Below are 18,899 nucleotides of genomic sequence, written 5' to 3'. Positions count from 1 at the left end.
CTGTGCTCTGCGACGGGAGAGGCCGCAGCGGTGAGAGGCCCGCGTACCACAAAAAAAAACAAAACAAACAAACAAAAAAACGCCATTTAATTTTGCTAAGTTTTTTTCCCCCCTGGGGGGCTCCTAGAAGCTGATTACTTGGGATCATACCTCAACTTTGCCTTATAGCTTTAATATAAAACATCACATGCCAAACTTCATCAATTCTAATACATATAATATATTTAAATCAGCTTCTCAGGAGATCAGGGTTAGAAAATAGTAAATCTATTTTAGAAACATTCAAAGAAAAAACATATGGGTCTAAAAAAAATCAAGGAAATAGAATTATTAAAATATGCTATTTCATCACAGGAAAAATTTTTTCACCATATCAATCCAATAAAAAGAAAGAAAGAAAAATAGGTTTTAAGACACTCCGTAAAACAATGAGCATAGAAAAAGAAATGGCTTTTGAAGTTTCCGTGTTCTTGATCCCAACTTGGTCTGTCACCTCCCTGGCACAACTGTGTCTTGCTTTCGGAGAATTTAAAGCATGAAGAATTTTCACAGAGGTCCTCAGTACATTTCAGAAAATAATGTGATTTTCAATTCAATTTATCCGTAACTTTTCACAGAAACAGGAATGACTAAATGAATATAATACAAGATGATCTACGTACAGTGTACTGCAAATTTTTTATAATAAAAAGTTCCACAAAATTAAATTTAAATTCAATTTACTGAATATCTGTTGGCTGTTGTGGCATGGAATTTCATAAAGAAAATGATTTGACCTTAGTTTTCAATGATAGACAACAATGAATTCTGAATGTTAAATATTTTTAAAGTTTAGTGCTCTACAGACAACCCTAACTGACAGGAAATTTCTGGTGCTTAGGCGAAGTCTGATATTACCTAGATTTGGAAGACTTCCTGTTCAAAACTTCTCTTTGAATAATTAAATCCTAAATGTTTAAATAAGCAGAACACCTATTTAACCTAAAATCTATTAACCATAATTTAAGATATTTATTTCATTTCATTTTAGCAGAGAGAGAAAACACTTATTTACAGCCATAAATATGAAGCTATATGCAGATTTAAATCATTCTGAGCAAGTCATATTTTCTTGCCATCCTATTAATATCCAATTAATATTACTGCCAGCCACATGGCAGATGCTGTGCTCAGGGCTTCATAGGCATTATTTCATTTCTTATTTAAATTACAAAACGAAGTCCATGGATGTTGTAAAAATGTGAACCATATAGAAAAACACAGAATAAAAAATGAGAGGTCCCCATCCCCCCTTCTTCTCTCTCACTGCTGTCCTCCCCTATAGCGTAGCCTATAGGTACATAGCTGGCGGGTGCTGGACTTCCGCAGACATTTCTCAATTCATTTGAATATATACATACTCCTACACACATATGAGATCTTAATTATACATTATGCTAATGTTTTTTCCTCCCTTTTTAACAGTGTAACTTGGATCTTTTCCTACCCTCTCTCAAATAATAAGTATCATGTTCCTTAATACCCTTAATTACATTCCACAGTTTAGACTATAATTTATTTAACAATTCCCATATGACAGCCTTTGGTGTCAGACAGGGATCTTGGTGTACGTGAGCACATCCATGGCAGGTCTGTACAGCACCACAGCATGAGTATCAAAGCTTTGCACAGAGTCACACAGCCCCCATCAGCATTTTTTGGAGAAAATAATCTAGCCTGGAACACAGAGCTGGAACTCTCCGTTCCTTCTGAGCCATGCTCCACACTGTCACTAGCTAAACACCATGCATCGCCCCTAAGAATCACTCAATCTGCCATCTGTTCCCAGGACAACCCCTTTACCATTTGATGACTTTATTATCATGACAAAAACCTGAACTCCCACCTCCAACCATCTCCTCCCGCCCACCGAAACACCTAATTCCGTGCCAGTCCTCGACTACATACCGCCACTTGGCTACTTTACTGTACTCATCACACCACACTGCAGTCATTTGCGCCGTTGCTCACTTTCCCCATTAGATTGAGTGCACCAAGCCTTTCCCTGTTCCTAACCTAGAGTCTGGTATGCAGGAGGCATTTAATAACAGGTGCTCAATAAACATTTTCTGAATGAATGAATAAATAATGAACGAGGAAGTGAGCGGAACTGAAATGAATTCAGTTCTAAAATGCCTGTAGGACTGAAATTGCCTGTTTTCAATATTAAGGTTTTTTTTTTAAATGAAGAAAGACAAGATGCTTCTCCTCTAGGACTTTGGTTTCAAGGCTAATTATTCTGCCTAATTTCAAGGCTTTACTCCTGTCTAATTATGGCCACTCCCAAATCCCACTGTTATTTTTACTATTCTCTTGGCAGTCTCTATGCTCTCCCCATCTCAGCCATGTCATACATTTTGGAAACAGTTCTCTGATACTTAACTTGTATGCCATCAGTACTTTATTAGGCTCTTCCTGTGTTCTCCTTACTGTATGGCTCATTAGATCCCCAAAATGTTTTCTACCATCCTTTTGAAATGTTTATTCTGCATCGTATTCTATGGTGTTTACATTCTCCACTGTGGATGGGGAGGTATTATGTTGTGTGTTGTATTGTATTGTATTGTATTTGTCTTAACTGGCATCCATCTTGTTCTCAACTTCTCCGCTTTGACAATCATGTTAAACACAAATCCTGTATTCAAAAGTGTTTATCCCTCTTTGCTCCTTTTTGAAAAATAAAGTTTTACAAGTAATTTCATCAAAGCAAAAACAATAAGATCTGAGTTTACGAATATAAATGGTGTGTGTGTATGCATGTGTGAGAGACAGAGACAGAGGAGAGGGGCTATGTCTCCAGCCTCTCATAGTTAAACAAGTTTAAAGTTAGAAATGCTCTAGAAATAAACAAGAAAGTAGATACATAAATTGTGAAGTATGTCTTCTTTATGCTTTACAATAGTATTGAAAACTACATTTTCAACAAGTTAAAAATCTAACACTACCACATCCATTTAATCTTAATTCCCTCTTCTTTCCCCAAATGTTCCATTCACATCCATGCCCTCCCCTTTGGGATATTTTCCAATAAATTCCTAACACTCAGGAGAACATTCTAATGAGATTTTAAAGTGCTCAATCTTTATATATTCTAAAGGAAAATTCACGTTTACTGAACTGTGCACCTGCAATAGACTACTTTCTGTGCTACATACTTAAAAATTATGTTATTTCTCCTAACAAAGCTCTGAGGTAAGCATATTATTTTAGAGATGAGGAAACAGGTTCAGAGAGGTTAACTAACTTCACCAAAGTCACAAAGCTTCTAGGTAACAGAGCTCATTGGACATGGAGCTAGCATTCAACCCTGGATCTCTGTGAGGTTAGTCTGTCTCCATCACATCTTAGTACCTATTAAAACACCACAATCTTCCCTTAGAACCTAAGGCCTCCTCAATTCTCTACCCCTCCCTCCTAAAATCTCACTCTCCTTCCTTTCACCTACTGTATTATGTGCATGCTGGTCGTCTCCTTTATTGTCCCATAAACTCCTTAGAGAGTGGATATGCCTCACTCATCTCTGCTTCTCCAGCCTCAAGGTCTATCATTCCTCCTTCCCTACACATGGGATTGTACTAGGTGCATGGCATATAGTTTTGAAAAATAACCTAAAGGAGTTTACTTCTTGATTTACTTCTTGAATGGGACACTGACAAGGAAATTAAGCAGGATAATGCTGAGGTGGGAAACTGCATTAAAGAAGCAGGACCTTAAGCCACTATGGAAAACAGTATGGAGGTTCCTCAAAAAAATTAAAAATAGAATTGCCAGGACTTCCCTCGTGGCACAGTGGTTAAGAATCCGCCTGCCAATGCAGGGGACAAGGGTTCGAGCTCTGGTCCAGGAAGATCCCACATGCTGTGAAGCAACTAAGCCCATGCGCCACAACTACTGAGCCTGCACTCTAGAGCCCGCAAGCCACAACTACTGAGGCTGCACACCGCAACTACTGAAGCCCGCGTGCCTAGAGCCTGTGCTCCACAAGAGAAGCCACTGCAGTGAGAAGCCCACACACCACAACAAAGAGTAGCCCCCGCTCACCGCAACTAGAGAAAGCCCATGCACAGCAACGAAGACCTAGCACAGCCAAAAATAAATTAAAAAGTTAATTAATTAATTAGAAAAAGAATTGCCATATGATCCAGCAATCCCACTCCTGGGCATATATCTGGACAAAACTCTAATTCAAAAAGATACATGAGCCTGTATGTTCATAGCTGCACTATTCACAATAGCCAAGACATGGAAACAACCTAAATGTCCATCAACAGATGAATGGATAAAGAAGATGTGGTACATATATACAATGGAATACTAGTCAGCCATAAAAAGAATGAAATAATGCCGTTTGCAGCAACATGGATGCAACTAGAGATTATCATACTAAGTAAGTCAGAAAGAGAAAGACAAATACCATATATCACTTATATGTGGAATCTAAAATATGACACAAATGAAACAGAAACTGACTCACAGACAGAGAACAGACTTGTGGTTGCCAAGGGGGAGAAGGTTAGGGGAGGAATGGAGTGGGAGGTTGAGGTCAGCAGACATAAGCTTTTATATAGGGATAGAAGGGATAAACAACAAGGTCCTAACATACAGCATGGGGAACTATATTCAATATCTTGCGCTAAACCATAATGGAAAAGAATATAAAAAAAAGAATGTATATACGTATAACTGAATCAGTTTGCTGTACAGCAGAAATTAACCCAACACTGTAAATCAACTACACTTCAATTTTTAAAAGTACAAACCCACTGGAAAAAAAAAGAAATATTACCTCTGGTTAGTTCTTTTTTCCCCTCTATAAATGATAAGCCATATTTTTTTAAATGTCACATTCTTGGGTATCGAAATCTAGTTGTTCCTGACTAGACATATTCATATTACAATTACATCATTTGCTTTCACTTAGACATGATGAGTAATGATAGTAGACAGGGTAGAAGATTTGGATTATGTAGATATGGTCAGAATCCTGGCTCTGCCATTTATTAGCTGTCCATTACTGTGAAAGTTGGGCTCAATTTCCTCATAAGTAGAACAGGAATAATAACTGTACCTACTTCAAGACATGCTGGGAAGGTTACAAGAGAGAGCTGATGGACCTAAAGGGTTGGCTCTTGGTAATTACTGACAATTGCTCCTGTTAATTTTCACATGTAATTCAACACCTATTCTTGTTCACTGCTTGCAGAAGTCATAACCCCTTTCTGTACCAGGTAAAATGGAAAGCTGTGTCTGCTCCCAGTACCCCCTAATACAGCCTTACTCTGCCTGTTATGAACTGATGTCTCCCAGGCCAAAGAGCAATGATGGCCGTACTTGGGGACACCTGGCACCAGTGTGGAACTACTCACCTACTGGGCAACCACTAAATGGCTCCTCAGGGACCTCTCACAAATCCACAGTGATCTGGAGGTCAGGAAAATGATGCCCAATACCAAAGCTGCTGCCTTTTTCAGGAATATTAGTGACCTCATCCATCGGTATCATCTCAAGGCTTTAGCTACTGATGGACACTTGGATGGAGCAAGGGCAAGGGTGTGAATGCCATGTGCTACACATGAGAGGGGTCTCTGCCATATACCTGCTTCCTACACAATTTGTCAAGTGTGAACAAGGAGACCCAGAAGCAAATTCACCCCATCATCCACACAGGAAAGGAGGCACTGACTCCTGTGAGGAGACTGGGGTTGTTTAATGCAATAGGATTAATCTGCATAGATTAAAGCTGAATAACTGCTCACATCTTCAAGGCTCGGATGCCGGCCTTGTGCCTGAGAGAAGAAAATAATAAGCTCACTGCGTTAGACTACAGCATGAAGCCATGGGCATGTCATCCTCGAAGTGAGCTGGTGAGTGGCATACCCCTCCACAGTTGTGACCTCATCCAGCTGACTCATGATTGTCAGCTACCAGAGGAAGCAGTGAGCAGAGTAGGACAGGGAACTTGGGGCTGGGAGGCCAGCTTTAAACCTCAATCCTGTCATTTACTACCAACACGGCCACGGAAAGTTTCTGAGCTTCAGTTTGCTCATCTGTCAATTGTGAGATTCCTGTCACAAAGTGGTGTGAGAATCAAAATGAGATTTGACATGAAGCATTTTGTAAATGTAAGATAGTTGTTTCTGTTGTTACTGTGATGGCCCCTCTTGAGACAAATGCATATCCAGTCCTTAGTCACACTAACGGGGACAGTAGCATTCTATTCCTATTTGTTCATTCCGGATATGTGTGCAGCTTTAACAACAACTGGTAAATCACTGGGCTGTAAGCAGGATTCTGTACATCCAAGCAGAACAGGCTGCTTTCCTGCCAAGTTATCCACTTCCACACTCCAGGGGAAGCAGTCTGAAGAGATCACCTGCTGCTCACCCAAGAAGTGATGCTTTTACTAGACAAACCTGAGCTGGAAGTTCTTGGTGGCTTATAAGCTAAGGAAGCCTGAGCTTTGGGGCACCTTCCAATAGGGTTGGGGCAAATATCAATGGTGTGCCGTCTATTGGAATCACAATATTGTTTGCCTGGACATGACCGCTGTTGTCACCAGGGCCAGGTAGAATAGTTTATACCTATTATTAGCATAGCACCTGCTCACTGTTCCAGCAATGAGATACAGGTGAGCAATTGTAAATGTTTCCATTTCTTTGGGGGAAATACCTTCCTTCATTTATTCAGCAAACATTTCTTCAGGGTTTATTACATGCCAAGCACAATGCTAATTGCTAGGGATACTGAATCCACTGGGCAGTTCTTTGCCTTAAGGAGCTCATACACAGGCTCGTACATAGCCTTTAATTTCCTGGTTCTTTGGGGTGAGTATAAAAAGAACATCTGCCACTTAGATTTCCGCTCCTACATGTGTATCAAGCACTTTCTAAACAGTAATGAGATACCTTCGAAGAAGCCAATACAGTCAAATACATGTTACAATGGAGAAACTGAGGCAGGTTAAATCTTTGTGAAAGACTGTACGGTTACTGGTAGAGTGAGAAGAGCAACTAGGGTCTCAAAGCCGTACCCTGGAATCAAAGTTCTGGATTTGAGTCTTGGCTCTGAGTGATGTTGGGAAAATTCCTCAACCTCTCAGAGATGCTGTTTACTCCTTTATAAAATGGGGAAATCTTCTCTGCACCTATACAAAGTTGTTCTGAATACCTAATACAATGTACTTAATTTTCATCTTTTTAAGCAGTATTGATTTCAAAAAGCAGTGCCAATTAATAATAGTCCTGGGCTTCCCTGGTGGCGCAGTGGTTGGGAGTCCGCCTGCCGATGCAGGGGACACGGGTTCATGCCCTAGTCCAGGAAGATCCCACATGACGCAGAGCGGCTGGGCCCGTGAGCCATGGCCGCTGAGCCTGCGCGTCCGGAGCCTGTGCTCCGCGGTGGGAGAGGCCACAACAGTGAGAGGCTCGTGTACCGCAAAAATAATAATAATAATAATAATAGTCCTGTTTTTGGAGAGGGTGGACTCAAGACTCACTCAGATTTCACAAGCTGACATGTATGGGTGTAAAAGGGGGAAAATGTTAGCCTTATAAATCAATGTAATATGATAAATAAAAGTGCTTAAGACTAGAAAATTCCAAACATATATATTACTGCTCTTTCTCCACTACTCTTTGTTTTTGCAAAAGATTATAGACAATTGTACTTTAAAAATTAAAAACTGTGAGACCATACTGAAAAGTACATTCTTCAGAAAAATATGAGACATGTTATTCTCCACTAGACTCTTAACCAAATAGACATGTATAGGAGGATGGCCATAGAATACTGGTTATGTCTCAAGCCCAAGAAGCAATACTGCGTCAAAATTCTTTTGTATAATGAATGATACAAAAATAATTCTATTTACTTGGGGCTCAGAAAAGAATCAAAAGTTCCCATTTCATCACCTCTTCTTTTTTCTTTGCCCCGAAACTTCAGAGTCAGACAGGCACAGAAGAGGCCCCACCATGCAGACTTCCCTGGTGGCGCAGTAGTTAAGAATCCACCTGCCAATGCAGGGGACACAAGTTCAAGCCCTGGTCTGGGAAGACCCACATGCCGTGGAGCAACTAAGCCCGTGCACCACAACTACTGAGCCTGCAATCTAGGGCCCATAAGCCACAACTACTGAGCCTGTGTGCCACAACTACCGAAGCGTGCATGGCTAGAGCCCATGCTCTGCAACAAGAGAAGCCACCTTTATGAGAAGCCTGCGCACCACAGTGAAGAGTAGCCCCCACTTGCCGCAATTAGAGAAAGCCCGTGCGCAGCAACGAAGACCCAACACAGCCAAAAAAATAAATAAAATAAAATAAATAAATTAAAAAAAAAAAAAAAAGAGGCCCCATCATGTTACATCAAACTTTAGAGACAGCTTTAGAGCTTTCAGACTCCGGCTGTTTTTCAGGTAGTCATGCTGGGAAGGGCTGCTGTTTTTATAGACTGCTATAGAAGACTAGCTTCCCTCCCATATGTGTATTGGCATGCCCACCTGCCATCAAGAGAGCTAACCTCTGGCCACTGGAAGGATTTTCAGCCTGTGGATCTCCACAATTCTGCCTAAGGATTTAATTAGCCTTTTACCCCAACTCCTGACTTACCTCTCAGGTTGCCATCCTGCTTCTGTGTTAAAGTGGTGACATGGAATTTTCCACTGCCGAAGATTTACAGATGTTTGGCTTACTTCTTATCCAAACTACTGTGTGTGTGTACGTGTGTGTGTGCATGTGTGTGTGTGCACGCGCGCGCTGTGTGTGACACACAGAGAGAGACAGGGAGACAGGGAGACGAAGAGAAAGAGATAAACAGATTCAAAACTAAATTCCCTAGAATCCAACTATAACTGGGAAACCTAGACAATAGGGTGAGTCTGTTATCTTTTCTGAACTCCACAAAGTAAGAGATCTCCAGCACTGAGCATTAAGAACTTAGTTACAGACGCCATGAGGGCAAGACATTGTCATGCTTTTTCTGTATCCCCAATGTTTGAAACAGAGTGTGACACATAGTTAACAATTAGTAAATGCTAATATAAATGTTTGCTAAATTGGGCAAGCTAAATAAAGATTTCAGGGGAAAAAAATGATCCCTTTGTTTGCTAAATCTACTACATTGTAGATCAGACCTTTTAGAATAATTTTTAATAATATACTGAAATAAGACATGTTGTTTCTCTCTCTCTCAGTAGAATTGGGGTCATTTGTTTTGACTAGAACAAGTTTTTGCACATCCTGGCTGGAGACCCTTTAAAGAGGTTTCAGGAAATGCTCAGGAATTCTTTAACGTGTGAGATGAAGTAAGTTTTATAGACAAACAACAGTCTGAATCCCCAACCAGCTATTTCGTACAATACGTGTGTAACTCTGAAAATCAGATACACCAAATTTCAATTTGGCTTCATGCCAGCTTTGTTTTATGGATTCATAAAGGCAGATTTTCTTTGATTATCAGGATTATTGCAAAGTGGAGTCAGCACAGAAACTTTTTGAATTTGGCAAAGCCTGTGTCTTCAGGCAACTGGGAGTAGCCTGGTGTAATTTTTTTCTTTTTAAAGCTCTGAAATAAACAGGTTTCAACTTTAAATCTTAAGTTTTACAGGGTGGATTTTGTGCAAGTTATTCAACCCAGAAAATACCTGGTTTTCTCATATGTACAACAGAAAAACACCACCAGCCTCATCAGATTGCTTGAAAATTAAATGTGATAGCATTTGTAAATGGAAAAGAAAAAAGACTAAGGTCTCTTGAAGCTTTATATTCCTAATTTATAAAATGGGGATAATGTTCACACCCTGCTTACATCACAAGGTTGTTGTAGGATGAAATGAAGAAACAGATATAAAGATGTTTGATAAACTGAATACCATATAAAGTGATGATAACAATTCATAACAATATAGCCTTTTAAAAATTTCCATTCTGCCTAGAGTATTTCCTCAGTATCTGAAATTTGTCCCCAAAGCTGTGAAATTTGATTTCTGTCTTGGCCATGGAAACAAAGCTACATAGGGCATCATGCTTAAGAGAGGAGATGTGAAACTCTGAGGGGAAAATGGAAACTTCTGATATCATTAGGGCCTAGCTGACAATGGCAATTCTCCCTGAAGGTTTTGCTGGCAGGTTGGGTGAAAGGCTCAGAGCTGGGATGCACAGGCTGTAGTTTAATTGATGTGATTCATAGCTAATGGTACATCAGAAGAAGGATCAAGGAGCTGTGCCTTCTAATTTAAGGCAAAGTGCTTAAGACTACATCCAACCAGATAAGAAAGGCTTCCTTGGCAAATACAAATGTTAAATATTTGCTGGATTTGTCCTGTTCCTTCTTTTGTATTAAAATCATGGAGCTAGAAGCTAACATAATAATGTTCAAGCTTCCTGTGTTCTTCTGCAGTAATAATCAGTTAGATCTTGCCCAGTGAAAAGGATGATATTCTTGCCTAATTATAGACCAGGGCAGAGAAAGAAGATAAAGCAGTCTGGCTCTAGAGGTAGGCAGGTTGGCAAACCCCCTGGATATGACATAAGGAGTACAAATATCTGTCTTGCTTCCACAACATTCCTATCAGATTTATCCTTTAATAGCATCTTGAGAAATACATATACATATTATTTTGGAGGATAACCCACCATTCCTAGATAAATAGAAGCACAACAGGAAGAACACTAAGAGAAAATGGAGGCTTAGAGAGGCTAGACAATTCACCCAAGGTCACACAGCACAGCTGGGATTTGAATCCAAGTCTAGTTCCAGCCTCAACCAGCTTTTTTCACTACACTGATACTACACTTTGCCCTGCAAGCGACAGTGCTATTCCCTCTTTTGCTCCTGACATGTACAGGTCCGTGGCTATCTGGCTTGGTCACCCTAAGTAACCAGTTAATAACCAATTTCTGATACAGGTATACATTCATACCTATAGTGAATTCTATAAGGCAGGCTGGTAAGATCAAAACGAAAAGGCTTCGTTCGCTCCCCGATACACTTCCCAAACGGAAGTTTCTCAATATGTCATTACTGTGATTCTGGGTTTAAGACTCGAAGTCAACTGCAAACCATGGCTCCTGTTGGTACAGGTTCACCAGACTTGGGGCTGACTGCCAGGTTCACTTGCTGCCCTCTGTCTAAGGAGCACTTACAGGGTTGTGGGGAGGCAGGAGATGCTCAGGAGAGACAGCAATCAGCCCTGCCTCCGATACTGCAGAATCTGCAACGATTTCGGGCATGGATTCCCAGGAGCGGCTGCAGAGAGCAGGGCCATGTCACCACATGAAAAACAAGGCTGAGGGTAGGAGCACTTCATAAATCTAAACTTACATAATAGACTGTGGGGTTTTTTGTCTTTAAAAGTATTTCTTTCTTACTTTTTTGTTGTTAAAATGTCCTTTTTATACTTAAGAGGCATAACCACCAAATGTAATATACAGTGCTTGTTTGGATCCTGATTAGGAAAAAGAAAAATTTAAGTCATTATAAACTGCGTATTAGATCATACCAAGAATTATTTTAAATTCTGTTGGGTGTGATAATAGCATTGTGGTAATATAAGAACACGTTCTCTCTTTTTTCTTTATAGTTTCTGAATACTGTAGGGATGAAAAGAGATAAATGTTGGATTTGTTTTAAAATACATCAGCAAAGAAAATACTTTAGGTGCTATATGATGCAAATTGGCAAACTTGACCATTATTGAATATGGGTGAGAAGTACATGAGCATTTTTTGTAAAATTCTAATTTTGCATATGCTTAAAACTGTTCATAACAGAAACATTTAAATTGATTATTTAAAAAGATTAAACATCCTAATTGAATAAAGTTAAAAAGCTGGCAACATCATGTCAGTCCTCCTCACTAGTACAGTGGGCAGGGAATGACAGGGCCTGGCTCCTCCTGCTCCTGCCCCTGGGCACCCCTGCATGTGTCGCTCTGAGCCCTGGTTTGCTCATAGTAGAACAGGTATAGTACACCTAGACCTAGCAGCAATTTGAAACTTCACTGAGGTAATAGGCATGAAAGTGCTATGCTGCTCAAATGCTACTGTTCGGTCAGCAAACATTTCCTTAGCATCAACCATGGCGAGGCTCTGTGCTAGACACCAGTGATAAGATAATTAAAATGTGGTCTCTGCACACAAAGACTTTTCATTACTGCTATCTAATGTCTACATTGATTTCCACAGTGACGGCAATTCCACAACTAGCTCTAGCTTCTAGTTTGAATACTGTCTACAATTCTTAATAAAGGCAAGAAGGTCCCTGCTTAACTCCCCAGCTCATCTTTTTCTTAACGTCCCCTCTTATTTGGTTTCTTCAGATTCTAGCTTTCGAGATTTCCTCAGTTCCATTCTCTTCCATGCTGTTCCTTCTGCCTGGAACACCTTTCCTATCGGTCTCCATCTGGCTTCTTATCTTTCCCATCTGTCTTCAACATCATGTCCTCAGACAGCTCGCTGACCTATGATAGGTCCTTCACATGCAACTGATATTACTCCTTTGCAGTACTTCACATACATGAAACTAATTATCTGTAAAGACTTGCTTATTATTTGTGAGGCACACGGTAGATGCCTGAGAAATGTTTGATAACTGACGGAGTGGAGCTGCTGGTGTGACTATTCCTCCTTCATCCTGGTAAAAAAAGTGATCTAGCCATTTTGAAAATGTTGAAACTTTGATAAATATGTTCTATCCCTCCATGACTCTCCCACTAAAAGAATTTTCATTTTCCAACTGAGGTAAAAGGAAGAATCGCCAAAGATATGGATTGAGAGAACTATTTATCCTCCACTTCTTTCTTGTCATAATTATCTATTTCTGAATCCTAAAACCACCTAGCTAGATTCGTCTCCAATCCTGATTACCTTTAACTTCTTGAGATGCTATGTGTGTTTCTATTTATTTTAAGTATTTTATGGCATGCAACCAGAAAAATCACATAATCGGAAATTACCCACAGCCCCCAAACACACAAACAGGAGCTGAACAGAACTTCAATTGTTACCAATTTATGGTAACAATTTCATCCTCAGTTTAGTTATTTTTACAGTGCAGAAAAAAATTGTTTTGCTTATTTCACTATTTTTTTCCTATAAAATTGTTCCCCTGATTTTTGGCAAAATATCTATGAGAAAGTGAAGGTCTCCCTGGGTGTACAGGAAATTGAAATTGTTACTTAAGAAAGGACAAAGTGTTACCCTAAACTGTCCTCTGCATAATATTGTTTGCTAAGAAATGGGAACTCTAAAACAAAGACAATATGGAACCACTGGGTGGCTTAAGGGATATATTTGTCACTTAGCCAGCAGCGTTCTGATGAAGAGATGGGACAGTGACGGTAGAGAGATCAGAATCCTGGAGGTCATTTAGAGGCCTATTTCAATGGTCCAGGTGAGAGATGGTGAGGATAGTGGGAGTGGAGAAGAGGGGACAGACATTTGGGAGGTGTAAAGAAGAGGCTTGGCTGCTTAACTCAATGTGGCATATAAAAAAGAGGGCTTCCCGGGGGGCACAGTGGTTGAGAGTCCGCCAGCCGATGCAGGGGACGCGGGTTCGTGCCCCGAACCGGGAGGATCCCGCATGCCGCGGAGCGGCTGGGCCCGTGAGCCATGGCCCCTGGGCCTGTGCGTCCAGAGCCTGTGCTCCGCAGCGGGAGAGGCCGCGGTGGTGAGAGGCCGGTGTACCGCAAAAAAAAAAGAAAGAAAGTGGAAGTGTCCAGGGTTTTAGCTGGAGCAACTGACTGAGAACAGAAGAGGAGATGCCCTTGAGAGAGGCAAAGAAAATGACATAGAGTTCATACTGGCACACTAATTTTGAGGGGGCATCATTACAGCTCAGTGTTCTCGTGCCAGACTTTCTTAATGCCACTGACTGGGAGTATAGGGAGGTAACATCTTTAACAAGTGAAGTAATTTTATATAAATTAGATACTTTCCTGGGTCTATGGAACTGTTATAGATAAAGACTGTGCTGCAACTACAGTGAGACAGTTGTGTGAAACACATACTAAGCTGATCATTCTATCCTCTAGACCTATGGAAAAACGAGAAAATAATAAAAGGAAGTAACCATTGAAAGTGACTTTTATGCACAAATAAATAAAAGTATGCTATGGGAAAACTGATCCCTGTAGAACTGAATCAGGCAAATTTATCTTCCTCTTGATTAATAATTTAAGAAGAAATCCCAAGGCTGCTGCCTCTGGAGATGTAGGAGTAACTCTTATAATTAGACTCTCAACTGAACCGTGAGGGTGAGGATCAGAAAGCTGACTCAGCCCGGTGTCAATTATTTGCAGCTTGCACAGTGAAAGGCTAAAAATTTGGAAGATGTAGGATGACTGAAGTCCAATTCTGGTGGTTGCTTCAGCGCAGTCACATGTTAAGTATTTACTGGCAAATTTCTTTCAATTAGCATTTACTGGCAAATTTATTCTCTATCTCCTTTAGTCTGGGCCTGGAAAATATCTGTGGGACTTGCTTTGGGGGTGGAATTTTTATGCTTCCAATTCAAGAAACAGAAATCAATGCACTCGAACAACTTTCCTTTTTATGTAAACTCAAACAGAGCTGGTCTCTATGGATCAATCCAAGAAACTGCCCTTTTTAATACAATCTAGTTACGTTCGCGCTACTTTAGAATGAATTAACAGATCTACGGAAACTCGCAAGCCCACTCTGGCCCACAGAGAACTGCAACAGGCCAGCAGGTCCTAGCCGGCCCCTTCCGGATTCATCAGGACACAAGAAGGTGTGAATGGAACACCTTTTACACAGAAACTGGTTTTGACCAATTGGCTATGATTGGAGGGTCCAAGGACTCCTTCCTCAGGTTCAATTAATTTGCTAGAGTGGCTCAGAGAACTCAGAGAAACATTTTCCCAACTTTTACCATTTATTATAAAAGGATATGATAAAAGATACAGCTGAACATCTAGATGGAAGAGATGAGTACAGAAAGCTACGTGGGAAGGGGTGTGGGGCTTCCATACTTTTTCTAGACGAGCCACTCTCCTAGCACCTCCATGTGTTCACCAACCCGGAAGCTCTCCAAACCCCGTTCTTTTGGGATTTTATGGAAGCTTCATCACAAAAGCATGATGGGTCATTAACTCCATTTTCAGCCCTTACCTTTTCTCAAAAGAAAGGTGGGTGGGGCTGAAAATTCCAAGCTTCTACTCATGGCTGGTTCTTCCTGGTAACCAGCCTTCATCCAGGAGCCATCTGGGAGCCCACCCAGAGTCACCTCATTAGAACAAAAGAGACTCCTTTCACCCAGGAAATTATAAGGGTTTCATGGAGCTCTAGGTCAGGAACAGAGGTCAAAGACCAATATTAGAACAAGAGATGCTCCCAGTATTCTTAGCACTTAGGAAATTATAAGGGTTTAGGAGCTCTGTGCCAGGAACTGGGAGCAGAGACCAGTACACATTTTTTTCTGTTATCTCACACTCCTCTCCTATAGGGACTTGAATTCATGCTTTTCTAGCTCTGCTAAGTCATTTTTCACTAAGCCATCTTTCCAGCTTCCAAAATCTTGTTCATATTTTACATGTGTTGTCAAGACTACTTCTTTTTTTATCTCACAGATTTATACCTGTTTAAATTACTTGTTACTTTGATGGAATTTTGGAAAGGAACAGAAATATATGCAGGTATTCAAACTGCCAGGTTTAAAAGGAAGCTCAAAATTTATGTTCAACTCTATTAAATTTTTTTTTAATAAATAAATTTATTTATTTATTTTTGGCTGTGTTGGGTCTTTGTTGCTGCATGGGGCAGGCATTCTCTAGTTGCAGCGAGCGGGGGCTACTCTTCATTGTGGTGCACAGGCTTCTCACTGCGGTGGCTTCTCTTGTTGAGGAGCACGGGCTCTAGGCACGCAGGCTTCAGTAGTTGTGGCATGCAGGCTCAGTAGTTGTGGCTTGCAGGCTCTAGAGCGCAGGCTCAGTAGTTGTGGCTTGCAGGCTCTAGAGCGCAGGCTCAGTAGTTGTGGCGGGCTTAGTTGCTCCGCAGCATGTGGGATCTTCCCGGACCAGGGCTCAGATCTGTGTCCCCTGCACTGGCAGGCAGATACTTAACCACTGTGCCACCAGGGAAGCCCAACTCTATTAAATATAATCTTAGTGTTTTCTTGCCATCAGTCTATCGTCCCAAGATCACACAGACCCCAGCTCTGTCATTATTACATGTTCTGTATTTCTGAACCTTGCGACATCTGCAAAAAGTACAGAAGACCTCAAGAGGAGATAAGCTAGGATTCATTTATTTTCATATCTTTCATTCAGCTGTTATTAAAGTTTTTCTATCTTTCCAGATTGACATAGAATTATTGCATGAATCCACCTATCCACCCATTTAAAAAATGTGCTGGGGATAGAAATAAAGGATTAAACAATCTAATCCCTGACTTCAAAAAACTCACTATTTATTATGGGATATAGGCAAGAAAATAGATAATACTAATAAGCTTGTTAAGGCATAAACAAGGAACTGTATCAGTACAGAGGAGAGGTTCCTAACCCAGCTTGAGAGGAAGTACAAAGAGGATGGTGTTTGAGAGACGGTAACACCAAGACTTAATCTTATAGGATGAGGAAGCACTGGGTAGGCAGAGAAAACTAGATGTAGGGGTGGCAGAAGGCAGATCAAAGCAAAGGGAGCAGCTGTGTAAAGGCAAAGGCTCATGCCTCTTTTGCCGCTAAAGAGGAGAAATTTCTCTCAATCAACAGAAAGTGCAGGACAAAGGGGACTGAGTCACCTTTTGATGAGCTAACTTGATGTCTGTGTCCTTCCAGGAGTAAATGAAAAGCAGCCCATTTATAATGAGCTCTTTGGCTCTTGAATTACCAAGTAAAACTGAGGTATCAGCAACTCCTGGCTGAGTAAGAAGCTTGCTAATAGAACCCCTGCATTAGTGGGAAGGGATTAAAAGAGCTTTGATAAGTATAAAAGCACCATATGAATACACAAGATTACTCTTATTACTACCACATTGCCAACCACCACCATCGCCAGGCTTGGGGCATCCTCTACAACTTATAAAGTGAAGCATCTTCTCTGTGGTTTGGAGCAATGGCAACCTCCTGTTTTCGAGATTTACACTACAGTCATGTAAGATGTCAGCAGGGTGATGGCTGAACAGGACTTCCCTGTATATTTCTTTGCAGCTTCATTTGCAACTTTTAAAAGTTAAAGAAAAAGAAAGGAGGAGGAGAAGAAGGAGAGGAGAAGAGGAAGAAGGAGAACAGCAGCTTTTTAAGACCAAAGATGGAGAGCATTTTCTCTGCATCTCTATTCAGGGCTGCAATAAACTGAACTCACTGTACTGCTGCAGATTACTAGAAACTTAAAATCCAATTAGGACGGTGCCATGGGCCTGGCAAAAGGGTAGATTAGAGCGCTGGCACAACCCTGGGGCTCAGTGGCAGGAGGCTGATTGGGGAATGTAAAGCATCAGCCTCTAAGCATAGAAACCACAGTAACAATTTTTAAATGTACTTTGGATAGTTAGCATTTAATCAAAATCCACTGTGAAGCAAGGGTCTTCCCTGCTGGACATTCTATTTCTAGTTCTGCTACCTGGCTCAATAACTAGCAGGTAAACATGTCCCACCAGCCCCTCCCCCAGCTTCTCCCAGCTCCTATGCGTCCTTGGTGCTGGAAGGTAGATGGTAAGAAATTCTAAGGCATGGTCGGGAACACAGTCTTGAAATCATACACAATGAATAATGCCATCATTAATGACTCAGGGCATAAAGAACCTGTGAAGTGAGAAACTGTTTTTATGCAAAAGAGTATCTGGATATTTGGACAAAACTAAAGTGAGGAGGCAGGAATAACCAGTACAAACTTATTTGGCAAGAACTTCAGTCCTCATTTTTCAGAGATTCAATCTGTATGCTGGTCATTTTCTCTTGTATTTGATTCCCACACTTTTCCTGCTCTGTTTTATATATCAAAAGGGTTGACTCCATGCAAGTTACACTGCCTAGGCTCCCTTCCTAGGCCAATGGGAGACACTGACGGAAGACTGGAGGGCTGGAGGAAGGGAGAAGCCAGGGTGTCTCTCTCTTCCCTCTGTTTCAGGGGGCATTTCAAGAATGTCTATTTTTCCTCCATGATTTCTACAGATGTTATTTCAGGGCTCTGTTAGCACAGACTTGAAGGTTTCTCAGTGTGATCTTGCTCTGGCTATCTTTCATCAGAACAGAGAAGAGTTTTCTGACTTCATTTAAACATGTTAGTGGTTTGCTGGAGAATATATTATTTGGCTCCAGTGATCTTGATTGTCTGTTAAGGAAGCAGACCCAGACAAGGCTGTTAACACTGCCATCCTAAAGCCACTAGAGGGCTTCCCTGGTGGCGCAGTGGTTGAGAGTCCACCTGCTGATGCAGGGGACACGGGTTCATGCCCGGGTCCAGGAAGATCCCACATGCCGCAGAGCGGCTGGGCCCATGAGCCATGGCCGCTGAGCCTGCAAGTCTGGAGCCTGTTGCTCCGCAACGGGAGAGGCCACAACAGTGAGAGGCCCGCGTACCGCAAAAAAAAAAAAAAAAAAAAAACACCCACTAGAAAACACACTCAGTAGGTAGCACCAGTGCACCAAATTTTAATTATAATGCTTGTAGTAGGCTGAATAATGGCCCCCTCCCTAAATATCCATATACTAATCTGCAGAACCTGTGAATGTTACTGTCTATGGCAAAAAGGACTTTGAAGGTGTGTGATTGTGTTAAGGAACTTGAGATGGGGAGATTATCCTGGATTATCTGGGGAGCCCTAAATGCAATCACAAGGGTGATTAAGAGGTAGGCAAGAACATCAAAGGAGGAAGTAGGAGATGAGACAACAGAAGCAAGAGG

At 41.1% G+C, this 18,899-nt stretch overlaps 1 protein-coding gene across 12 annotated transcripts in view; it reads right to left on the bottom strand.

Annotated features, from left to right (window-relative positions):
* DLG2 (discs large MAGUK scaffold protein 2) overlaps positions 1 to 18,899 on the bottom strand; it is a 928,219-nt gene that overhangs the window by 144,122 nt on the left and 765,198 nt on the right. The window contains exon 1 of one of the 12 annotated variants that reach the window (XM_065883322.1): positions 6,239 to 6,252. The exons of the other annotated variants lie outside the window; for them this stretch is intronic. Coding sequence (XP_065739394.1) covers positions 6,239 to 6,252 — 14 coding nt within the window. Of the gene's footprint in view, positions 1 to 6,238; positions 6,253 to 18,899 lie in introns of those variants that run through there. 12 annotated transcript variants of the gene reach the window in all.

This window comes from Phocoena phocoena, chromosome 8, assembly GCF_963924675.1.
Source record: "Phocoena phocoena chromosome 8, mPhoPho1.1, whole genome shotgun sequence".
NCBI classification, from domain to species: domain Eukaryota; kingdom Metazoa; phylum Chordata; class Mammalia; order Artiodactyla; family Phocoenidae; genus Phocoena; species Phocoena phocoena.
Note: the sequence above shows the minus strand (reverse complement) of the source record. Positions and strands in the feature narration are given on the sequence as shown.